Below are 12,707 nucleotides of genomic sequence, written 5' to 3'. Positions count from 1 at the left end.
TGGAACCTGATGTTTCTCACCGAAACGTGGGTCAAAGAGTCTTCAAACCCAGATATATCGCTAGCAATCCCCCCAGATTACCACTTTGTAGGAATTAATCGGCCAGGGACTAAAGTGGGAGGGGGGATCGCCATTATTTCTCGGTCTCAATGGAAAATAACCTCCAGGAAACTGCCTAACTCAGGCCCTATCGAGGCAATGTATTTCAGTATCATGGACCCCACTCACCTGATCCTGGTGGGTGCCCTAATCTACAACCCCCCTGGCACACAGCCCTCTCATCTCACTGAGTTATTGGCCACCCTTGCTGACCTATCCCTAAAACACCCACATTTTACCATCTTAGGTGACTTCAACCTACATATGGATGACGCTTCCTGTCCAAAAGCGAGGTCCCTGGTAGAAACGCTAGCTGGAATAAACTTGGACCTCAGAGTTCACAGCCCCACCCACACGGCAGGCCACACCCTAGATATGATCTTTACGAACCTGTCAGCCCTTTCTACTCTGGCACCTTGTCCCTTGGCCTGGTCCGATCACTCGCTCATTCCTTTCACCCTGGCTATCCCCACCCCACTAGTCACGAATAGTGTAAGACCAAATTTGAGTAGAAAATGGCACAAAGTCACGTGCGACGCTCTCGAACCAGTACTGTCAAATATTGAGTGGCTTCCGTCTAAGGATTTAGATGCTGATGTGAAAAAACTTAACTCCACTCTTACTACAGCGATTGATGCGATCGCCCCCTTACTCCCCCTCTCCTCTGCCAGATTGAAGCCCTCCCTTGGTTCTCCCCGGAGCTACGTACGGAAAGAAGCAAATGTAAAAAACTCGAGCGCCATTGGCGGCGCACTTATTATCCTCTCGAAAAAAAATCTATAGAGCCGCGTTAAAAAGGTTTCACAAATTAAAACAAGCCACTATGAAAGAATACTTCGCCAACAAGATTAACTCTGCCGACAATTCGGCCAAAACCCTTTTTCAAATTGTGAAAGACTTCACAAAACCATCAGCCCTGACCCGTCTCTCCTTACCAAGTCAAGAACTCTGTGATGGCCTATCGCACTCCTTTCATCACAAGATTGTGGATATTTTCTCCTCTTTCTCACCGTCAAAGGGGCATGGTGAGGTGATATCAGTCCAACCCCCTCTACCGGCCTGTACTTCCACATTTGAAGCATTCAAATCCATCGTAAGGGATTCTGTCCCACATAGAATGCAAAAATGTAAATCTGGCTCTCCCCTAGACCCCGTCCCAGCTCAAGTATTTACGCAGCTGGGGCCACTTATCACCACCCCCCTAATCTCTATCTGGAATACCTCCCTCTCCTCTGGCCAATTCCCGGCGGAATGGAGACAGGCAATGCTAATCCCCATATTGAAGAAAGTGGATGCTGACCCGTCGGTACTTAGCAACTACCGACCCATCTCACTCCTCCCCAAACCTGCCAAAATTTTGGAAAAAATAGTACAGGAGCAATTGGCTGACTACCTGGAATCTAACACACTCTTGCATGACACTCAATCCGGATTTAGATCCGGATATAGCACAGAGACGGCCCTTCTGGAGGTATCAGAGACCATAAGAGAGAGCGATGACAGAGATGAGGTGGCCATGCTGGTGCTCCTCGATCTGTCCGCGGCCTTCGACACGGTGTCCCACTCCGTACTACTGGAAAGGCTACGTGACCTAGGAATACAGGGCACACCACTGGCTTGGATAAAATCATTCCTGTCTGGTAGAACGCAACAGGTATGGTGTCGCCCCTACTTGTCGAAAGATGAGATGCCCCTTGGCTTTGGAGTCCCTCAGGGGTCGGCCCTCAGCCCTCTCTTTTTTAATGTTTACATGTCACCGTTGGCAAGGGTTATTGAGGCCTGTGGTGTCACAGTGGTCTCTTACGCTGATGATACTCAGCTGATCTTTTCTTTTAGAGACCACTCTGACAAAGGACTGGATAATTTTAAATCTTGCCTCACTAACATTGTTCAATGGATGCATCTAACACGTTAAAATTGAACACCGATAAAACTGAGGTGCTATTTTTTAATCTGATAACCCCTCTTCTGTCTTCCACATGGTGGCCGCCTGAGTTGAACCCACTCCCCATCCCGGCCAACTCGGCCCGGAACCTTGGGTTTCATATTGACAATGAACTATCATGCAAAATGCAAATCCAAAAGGTTACATCTGCCTGTTTTGGCAAATTAAAAATGATTAAAAATATTTCCCCCTATCTATCTAGGGACTCGATGAGGACTGTCGTGCACGCCCTTATCACTTCACATCTGGACTACTCCAATAGTCTTTACGTAGGGGCTCCCGCATATCTACGTAATCGACTACAGATTGTCCAGAACGCGGCGGCAAGACTGATCTGTCACGTCCCCTATCGTCACTCCATCTCCCCGTACTTAAAGAACTTGCATTGGCTTCAGATATCTCATCGCATTCAGTTCAAAGCCCTGGTCCTGGCCTTCAGAGCACTCAATGGGAATGGACCAGGCTATCTCAGAGATAGACTGAAGCAGGTCCAATCAGTTTGTTCCCTTAGATCCAACCACCTCCGTCTCTTACTCCCTCCCCATTTCCATCGCTCTAGAAGAGGAGGCAGAGCTTTTGCGGTGGTCACTGCTAAGCTATGGAACTCCCTACCGCTTAACCTCAGACTTACTGAATCAGAACCCCTATTTAGGTCCAAATTGAAAACATACCTGTTCTCCAGCTACTAGCCGCCTTAGTCACTACGCTTATGTCCACAGCGCCGGGACACCCCCGGTGGGGGTAGCCGTGCGCTTAACAAATTCCATAATAACAATAATAATAATAATAATGAGGGTCGTCAGTGTAGAGCTTCTTCCTGGAACAGGTGGCACAGGCACTAAATAAATCCTTTTTCTCCTTCCTAGACATTCTTAGAAGAATGAACTAGTAGGCAGCAATAAAGATTATAAATTCAGAAGAAATCCACACAACAAAGTTCCCAATCTCAAGTAGAAAGAGAAGAATTTGAGCAGACCTCAAAGGAGACTCCCTAGCACAACATGCGGTAGAAAATCTGAGGAGAAAAAGGTTCTCTCAGGTGTGTTGTAGGGGGTGAGAGGGTCTGATTGATTTAGAGACAATTGTGATCTCTTTTACGTAAGAATAATAGTTACTTACCTGTAATCTGTGGTTCTCCAGTATTGTCTTTCATAGATTCACATGCCTGAATCATTCCCCATCGTCGGAGTGGGAGTCCCACGGGACATAAAAAAGCAATAATATGCTATAATAACATTGGAAAAACCAGTAATTCCCAACCAGGAAGTAAAGTAGCCCAAGCTACAGTAGAAAAAACTTCCACACTCATGACTATCCTAGTCATTTTGTATAGTCCAAACTACAGCCAATCAGGCGACAGCACCCACCAGAAGGTTCTCCCCAGAGGCTCAGGCTGTCAGATTTTCTCGCAAGGAGTGATGGTAAACCAAAGTAGCCTGAGAGCCTCTGAGGGGAGGTGGGCGGGTTGCATGTGAATCTATGAAAGACACCAATACTGGAGAACCACAGATTACAGGTAAGTAACTATTGTTCTTCTCCAGTATTAGGGGTGTCTATCATAGATTCACATTCCTGAATCAGAGTAGATAGCAGTACATATTCGTGCTTGGCAGACGCTACAGGTAGCTTAAGCTTGCCAACATTAACAGCACATAGAAATGCAATATGTAAATAAACACATCATTAAACGCATAACAGAATGCAATTATTTAAGCACGTGCAGCATAGAGACAGGATAAGCGTCTGACAGCAGTAACAGGAGGTGGGAAACAGAAGCTCACCTTAGTAGAAAAGATTTCGTAGAACTGCTCGACCCACTGAAGCATCGGCCTCACTGGCTGCATCCAAACAATAGTGTTTGGTGAAAGTATGGCGACTGGCCCAGGTTGCCGCTCTGCCAATGTGCTGCAGAGGGACTCCAGCGAATAGGGCCGTAGACGAAGACACTGCCCTCGTAGAATGCGCTCTAGGAGCTGCTTGTAATGGTCTTCCTGCTTGTGCGTGGCAAAAAGCAATACCTGCAGATATCCATCTTGCGATTGTTTGCTTGGAAACTGCCTGTCCTTTACGAATTGCACCATAGGTGATAAACAGTTGATCAGATCTGCGCAATGTAGATGTTCTTTGCAAATAGAACTTCAGACATCTCTTAATGTCCAGAGTATGCAATGCCCTTTCCGCAGGTGTTTGTAGGTTAGGAAAGAATGTCTTTAAGATCACGGGTTCGTTTAAATGAAAGTCCGAAGGCACCTTAGGAATGAATTTCGGATTAGTGCGGAGCACTACAGAGTCATTTGTGAATTGTAAGAAAGGATGCTGAACAGTGAACGCTTGTATATCACTGACTCTCCTAGAAGAGGTCTGGGCCAATAACAGTGACACCTTCCATGTTAGAAATTTCAGATCGGCTCGATGGATAGATTCGAATGGGTGACGCATGAGTTGCGCCAACACTACGTTGAGATGCCACGCTGGAGGTGGACGACGTACCGGAGGGAACATTCTAAAAAGGCCTTTAAAGAATTGTTGTATAACTCTCGTAGAATAAAGAGAATTTGTCCCATCTTGTCGGAATCTCGAAATCGCTGCTAGGAATACCTTAAGGGTTGCATGAGACAATCCAGATCTCGCTAGATGGAGGAAAAAAGGCAGGATTTCTTCTGGTTTAGCTGAAAAAGGAGAATGCCAGCTGAGCGACACCAGACACAAAAGCGTTTCCATTTAAGACTGTATGTCTTTATGGTAGCAGATGCTCTTGCTTTGGCCAGAACTTCCTTGCAGTCCGCAGGGATGTTCAGATGGGCGAACTCACGGTACTCAGGCGCCAGACCGCTAATCTCAGTGACGTTGGATCCGGATGGTAAATCTGGCCATCTTGAATGGAGAGCAAGTCTGGAATTGGGTTCAACTGAATTGGTTTGCATTCTGACAGGAGAAGGAGCTCGGTGAACCAGTACTGGCGAGGCCATCTGGGAGCAATGAGAAATCAACAGACATGGTTCCTTCTTCATCTTCTGCAGGACTCTGGGAACTAACGGTATTGGTGGAAAAGCGTACGCATATATCAGAGACCAGTTGATCGAAAACACATTCCCCTGAGAGTCTTTGTGGGGATGCCAACTTGCAAAGAATCGGCATTTGCTGTTGTTCTTGGTTGCAAAGAGGTCTAAGTCTGGATGACCCCATAGATGGAAGATCCGATCCACAGTCTGCTGATGAAGTTCCCACTCGTGAGTGGACACTTTTGTCCTGCTGAGCGTGTCTGCAAGTACGTTCTCAGTTCCAGGAACATGAACCGCCTGAAGATTGATCTTGTGTCGTATTGACCATGCCCACAGCTCCTGGGCTTCCTGCGACAAGAGAGCTGATCTTGTCCCTCCTTGTTTGTTGACATAGTGCATGCTTGTAGTGTTGTCTGTGCGCACCAACACATTGGCACCCTGGATGATTGCACGAAATGCTTTGAGTGCAAGGAAGATGGCTCTCAGTTCTAAGAGGTTGATGTGCCAACACCTTTGCTGCGGGCTCCACTTGCCGCTGATTGTCAGGCCCTGAAGATGAGCTCCCCAGCCTTCGAGGGATGGTCCGTGGAGAGTGTAAAGTTCGGCGTATCCTGAAGGAATGCGCAACCCTGGCATAGATTTTTTCTTTGTGTCCACCAGCGGAGGGAATCCCGCATGCGAGGTGTAACCTGGATGAGATCCTCGAAGGAGCCGGAGATCTGTAGCCATTATAAGCTGAGCTCCTCCTGAAGAGGCCTCATCCTGAGTCTGCAATTTGGTATTAGCGGAATGCACGACGATACCATCCCTAGAAAAGACTTGAACAGTCGGACTGAAACGGACTTTTTTGAAAGCAGAGACCGGGCCATATTCTGTATCTTGTTTTGCCTTTCGTCTGAGACGAAGGCTTGGAGTAGCTGGGTGTCTAATGTTGCTCCCAGGAAAGCCCGTCTTTGTGATGGTACCAATTGGGATTTGCTGATGTTGATGGATAGACCCAGAGACCAAAAGAGGTTTAGACACTGTTGTAGATGGTTGTCTGTGTCTTCGTAAGAACTGGCCTCGATAAGGCAGTCGTCTAGATATGGGAATATTTGTATCCCCTCCAGCCGGAGGTGAGCCGCTACTGGGGCCAAGACTTTTGTAAACACTCTGGGTGCCGAGCGCAGCCCAAAGGGAAGTACTCTGAACTGCTAATCCCTGCCAGCCACTCTGAATCGCAGGAATTTTCTGTGACGAGGTAAGATGGGGATGTGGAAATACGCATCTTGGAGATCCAAGGTGGCCATGTAGTCCCCCGCTGCTAAAAGATGCAATATTTCCTGTAGTGATAACATTCTGAATGTTAGTTTCTTCAGATATTTGTTTAGGGCACGGAGATCCAGAATCGGACGCCATTCTCCGAATTTCTTCTTTATTAGGAAAAATCTGAAGTAGAATCCTGTTCCCCTCATAGTTTGAGGTACTTTCTCGATTGCTCCCTTCTTTAGCATCAAATTTATCTGGGCAAAGAGCTCTCTTAAGTGAGCTGGAGGTGGACCCTTTGGGGGAACATTCGGAGGGAATTGTTCGAATTCTAGGGCATGGCCCTTGGCCACAATGTCCAGGACCCACCTGTCCGATGTTATCGATGACCATTTTGAGTAAAATTTTGATATTTGTCCTCCAATTTTTTCCTGAGAGTGGGGCAGTAGCGGTGGCAGGTGACAAGTCTCATTGACGTTTATCTTTTCCGTGGTAGGCCGGTTTACCCCTGTTCTGGAAATAATTATTTCTCCGTTGGCCGTAAGATTGATAGCGCTGTGTTTGGTAGCGCTGATTTCCTTGTCTGTAGGAGGATTGCTGTGTGTATCCACCCCTGTTAGAGGACGATCCACGTCCTCTCGCTCCTCGAAAGGGCGGTTTACGAAATTGGAGGGTGCCCAAGGATTTTGCCGTTTCTGTGTCCTTTTTAATTGTCTGCAAGGCTTCTTCTACTTGCGGGCCAAACAGAAAGTCTCCGTCATAAGACATATCCAATACCCTTGTTTGAATTTCCTGACGGAATGATGTAGATCGTTGCCACCCCTGTCTACGTAAGACAGCAGCACCTGCTAATTGCCTGAAACCAGTGGAGGCAACGTCTACCGCCGAATCGATAATCTCAGCCGAGATTTTTTCCCCCTCCTGTAAGATCTTCTGCGCTTCAGATCTAGCGGGCTCCGGAAGCTGTATATATGGCGCAATATCTGACCACATCTGCCGGTCATATCTGCCCAAGATGGCCAATGAATTAGCAGCCCGGACCGTGATAGCTGCCATCGTTGAAACACGTTTTCCAATGGCGTCAAGGCGCCTGCCATCTCTGTCCAGTGGGGCTGCAATTGGACCTCTTCTGGGCAGCTTGAACAATAACTGAATCCAGTTTTGGTTGCCCTATAAGGCACGCAGGTGACTTTGCCGGTGCCTTATATTTCTTGTCAATCCGTGGCAGGACCGGGGGTATGGAAGCTGAAGTAGACATCACCTTAATACCCACCTGCCGTATAAAGTCTATATTAGGTATAGATTTGACATGTTTTCTAGGCTGATCCTTAAAATCATAGAGAAAAAATTCCTGCTCCGTATGTTCCATATCCATATGGAATCGCTTAGTAGCCCGTTCCATTAAAAGGTGAAAACCACCTACGTCTAATGGTGGTGAGTCCGAAGCAGCCGGAGGTGACTGAGAAGGAGTCTGCACCTGATATTCATCCCACTCCGACATGTCATCAACCTCTCCTTCTTCTCTTTGTTCTTCTTCGTCAGAAGACTGTTGTCCCTCTGGCTGATTAGACGGTGCCAGTGGAGGAGAGCTTGGCGGTCTAAAGTCAGGTAAAGGCGCTTCCACTGCCGGAGTAGGAGGCTGAGAGCCTGTAGATTCAGATGGCGGAAACCGCCTGTAATAATCGTCAAGCATGCATTGGAGGTTGGTGAGCAATGCAATTGGCACCTGAGTGGCAGGGACACTTGCTACAGGGGACGTCATTCGTTCAGATGACTGTTGTTCTTCTAGGTTGTCTTCCTGAAGCTTAATATTTAATTCGGAAGGACTTGTAGCTGTACCAAAGGTTTCCCCAAGTACAGAAACCTCCTCACTGTCTTCAGAGTCAAGACGTTTGTCTGGGAGCTGTAGGGGTACCCTTTGAGGTGAAATATGCAGAGGTGATAACGCCAAAGTTGAACTACGCCTCTGAAGCAAAGATGGTTTTTGCGTCTGAAAAACCGTAGACGGTGACGACACTTGCAAGGTAGTACAAGAGGATAGTTGCGGCGTCGACGGTGGGTCCACTGAAGAACTCGTGGCACTGGGTTTGGCTTTAGATGACGACAAACTCGTCGTCGACGGTGCGGTTATCGTCGTCGACAGTGATGGTGCCGTCAACGTTGATGTTTTTGTCGACAATGCCGGTATTGACTTCGTCGACGGAATTGACTTCGTCGACGGTGTTATCTTCGTCGACGCCTTCGTCGTCGATGGAGTGGAACTCGTCGACGAGCCCGTCGACGGTAGCTTCTTCGGCGACGGTAGAGCCAGCGTCGACGATGATGTCGTCAACGGAATTTTCTTCAGAGACTGTCGACGAGGCGCCGACGATGGCAGAAGATGAAGATTCTGCCGTCGACGAAAGAGGTCTAACAGTGACATAGACCCTCGTAGGCGAAGAAGACGCCGTCGACATGATCATCTGTGGCTTAGGAGATGAAAAAGTTACCGTTGATGTAGATGTAGCGTCGACGGAGATCTTCGACGACGAAGGAGTCGACAACGGCGGTGTCGACAACAGGGGCTGAATCTGAGGTAAAATCTTCTCAGATGTCTGAGGTAACTTCTTGGTGGATCTTCTCGGGGGCGTAGATTGACCACCTTTATCCTTAACAGGGGGAGTAGTCTTGGAAGAGGAAGGCCTCTCAGACCCCTTAGCTGGAAGTTGTTTTTAGCAACTTTAGCCCCAGGAGAAGTTAACACCTCCGTAGCAGCTCTCTTCCTAGATAATCCGAATCCTTAAGCTTTTGTAGCCACAAAAGCAGGCGGCCCTCTCTGTCTCTGAGGGTCTTCTGAGGGAAGGTTCTACAGATCTTGCAGTCCTTTACTTGATGTTCAGGATAAAGGCACTTCTTGTGGGGATCTTCTTTAAAAAGCCGGAGCTTCCCACAAGATTTACAAGGTCTGAATAAAGATTACTTGGAAGACATCTTGAAAAAACACTAGATTCCAGAAGGAAAATAGAGAAGAACTGAGCAGAGCTCAGGGAGACTCCCTTCACACGACGTGCGGTAGACAATCTGACAGCCTGAGCCTCTGGGGAGAACCTTCTGGTGGGTGCTGTCGCCTGATTGGCAGTAGTTTGGACTATACAAAATGACTAGGATAGTCATGAGTGTGGAAGTTTTTTCTACTGTAGCTTGGGCTACTTTACTTCCGGGTTGGGAATTACTGGTTTTTCCAATGTTATTATAGCATATTATTGCTTTTTTATGTACCGTGGGACTCCCACTCCGACGACGGGGAATGATTCAGGCATGTGAATCTATGAAAGACAACCCTAATACTGGAGAATCAGAGTTATGGGTTGCAAAATGGAAATGGGCCTAGGCCTCTTTTCAGTTTGCTATTTCTCTAAGCATTATTTTTTTTATATCCCGGGGACTCCCATCTCGACTACGGGGAATTATTCAGGCATGTGAATCTATGAAAGCTCCAATACTGGAGTAAACAAAGTTACCAACCTCTTTTAACTGTGAGGAGAGGCACCTCCAGTATACCTGGCAGTAAAAACCCACAAATGTCCTACACCCATTCCCGGCAATAGCAAAATAAATGGTGAGATAGCAACAAATGCATGTGAGCAGAGGGGAGGTCAGTCCCTTCTAATGGCCCAAGAAAGCTACTGCAAGTATCTTGAACCAGGCATATGATCCACCCCTCAAGTTCCAGAATATCTGGGTCTATCCCCCTTGAAGAAATTCCATAACTGTCCCAGTCAATGTGAAGGGTGATTGTCTCTGTTACCAATGCCAGCCTTGACAAGGACCGAGCCCTGCAAGCAACTCGCTGCTGCCTCCTCTGAGACAAGCTCACAATTAACACTCTGGAAACATTCATACATCTCATACACAATCACCATAGGCACTCATCTGTACATTTGCAGTCATTTATTCTGGACTATAGCTTATGCTTATCAATCCTTCCTGACAGCACTACACTACACTTTTCTCCAAGTAACAACAAATATACTTAAAAGGAAAAGAGCAGAGATATTACTGGATGCCTTTTTTACGCTTGTTGTTGTTTACTACTGTAGGTGGGATTTTATCTAGGTTTTACCTTAGTGCAATGATAATGAAGAGCCAAGTCAGAAAGAGAAGGTTAGCATGTTACTGTACTTACCAAGACGAGTGCGAGCATCTAGTCACACAAATAAATGATATACAAAGTCATGATGCAAACTCGGTCTTAAAACGTACCTTCAAATTCATAGCGATTATTCCTATTTCAAACATCTTGTTGTTTCCAACTCTTCTGTATATATCCTGAAGGACAGCCTGACATGCGCTAGTAGGAGACAATCCCTGAAAATGAAATCATCTATATATTTAAATTTCGTAAACAATTCAAGCTAGTGACAATGGGTGTACCGTAGCAACAATTAGGTACACAGTTCAGGTGGTTTACAACAAAACATTTAAGAAATATAAAATCATGTATATCACCAGTTTGGAAAATTAACTTGAAATTCCTACACTAGAAGCATATATTAGGATCTGTAGTTTTTCCTTTATGCCCATTTTCTTTTTTTAAATTTTGGTCTAAGACTAGGTTTGGGCTCAATTGATTAGGTACCACAACCATCAAGGCACATTTCTGAACACTTCGGGAGGTTTATTTATTAAACACGAGCTTGCAAGTTGTATGCTCACTGGCGCAGGTTTCAGTTGCTAAAATAAATAGACAGGTACACTTGCACCATGCAATGAGGAATCATCGCGCTCTCGAGGGTGTTTATGTTATGTCCTTAAGGCTGGCTAGCTAGAGGTGTTTGTTCTTTAGCAATGGCCCTGCCTATGCCTGTCTGTTACGACAACAATGCCAGTGGTGACATTATTATCTGCGCATCTCCCTACACCCTCCCTCATACAACAAGTCCTACCTGGTGTCCTACAAACCCTTGTACCACCTCCTGCACATAGTCTCCCCTCTCTTCACCCTTCGCCTATTCAAAAACACCATTCCTGTCATCCTGCCCCACTCTCAAGCTAACCTTTGCTCATCCCCTTACCTCCCCAACTTGTTGCAGCACTACTAACTCTCAGAGAGCAGACAACTGGCACTTTAGAGTCACTCTTCAGTGCAGCATGTTTTTCATTTCCCCATCACTGTGGGTCTAGCGTGACCCACTCACAATTGACAGGGACCGATGGCCACTGGTAGCATATAAGTTCCATTCACATTCCTCCATTTCCCTTTGGTCTCTAGACACCTAAGGTAGACGATGGACCACCATTATTAAGAACACAGGCTGTGGGGTCAGGAGTTTTGCTATTGTGTGTCAGAGCAGGTCAAATCTAAACTATTTCTTTCACTTCTCTTGAGCCAGAGCAGCAAATAACCTGGTTTCGAAACCATTTTCCACAAAATGTCTTCCTATTGAGGCCATACGTAACAATACCGTTCCATGTACAGCATCTCAAGATTGAACTCTGTAAGGCAACCTGCTGTTCCTTAAAGTTAGGTTCATGTTACCATCAAATATCCATATATAAAATACAAGAACCTTGAGGATACAAAACAGACACTCACACATGCAGAAGGCACAGTAGCCCACAAGATTATCTCATTGCATTGAAACTTATGACCTGCAGCAAACACTCAATCTACTGAGCTGTTCCACTGGGATCAGAACCTGTAGCTTGCGGGTGACATTCAAGGATGTTTGTGCTTACCTCACTGATCTATTTATTGCCAGATTTTCTAAAGCTCTATTCCTACAACAATAGGGCCCTCAAGGCTTGGATATATATGTGAAGGGCTTTAAGAATGTTGATATTCTTTCTGAATATTTTCCACTCTGTCTTGTCACCTCTAAGATGATTCTCCACGAAATTGCCTCCTTGCCATCTACCTGAATCCCCAGTGCCCCACTGCTGTTCACAATATTTGTTTTGGTTAAGTACACCCAGTGATTGAGGAAAACATAAGGCTCACACCCCCAGCATCTTATTGATTAAGCTTAACACCTGCAAAAATATTTTTAACTTAACTTTTAAATTCAATGTTGTCCAATCGTTTGAAGAATTTTCTCTCCCCATCACTAAGTGTAACGCAAACTTTATGATGGCTAGAGAGCCTAATCTTGTCTGATTGCTGCAAAACCCAGCTAATTCCATATTATACGATCTCCCTGATTCATGATGAATGGACTTTCTGATGTTCATGAGGTGATCCAGAATGTGATCTCTGCAGAACGTTCGACAAAACAGAAAATAAACCTACAACAATAACAATTTAATAAAAATGCAAGATACAACAAAATATATGCAGACCCCTCTAGCTGCCAAAACCACTATTTCTTTTGCTTCAATGCTTATAGCATCCTACCATTACAACAAACACAATATAGAGGCATTATTGTTTGCAAACA

The 12,707-nt window shown here is 45.9% G+C and overlaps 1 protein-coding gene across 1 annotated transcript in view; it reads right to left on the bottom strand.

Annotated features, from left to right (window-relative positions):
- Nucleotides 1-12,707, bottom strand: part of LOC144763635 (N(4)-(Beta-N-acetylglucosaminyl)-L-asparaginase-like) — a 391,860-nt gene that overhangs the window by 43,463 nt on the left and 335,690 nt on the right. Inside the window, exon 9 of the mRNA XM_078649411.1 lies at nt 10,534-10,638. Coding sequence (XP_078505537.1) covers nt 10,534-10,638 — 105 coding nt within the window. The remainder of the gene's footprint in view (nt 1-10,533; nt 10,639-12,707) is intronic.

The sequence above is a fragment of the Lissotriton helveticus genome, chromosome 6 (assembly GCF_964261635.1).
Source record: "Lissotriton helveticus chromosome 6, aLisHel1.1, whole genome shotgun sequence".
NCBI lineage: Eukaryota > Metazoa > Chordata > Amphibia > Caudata > Salamandridae > Lissotriton > Lissotriton helveticus.
Note: the sequence above shows the minus strand (reverse complement) of the source record. Positions and strands in the feature narration are given on the sequence as shown.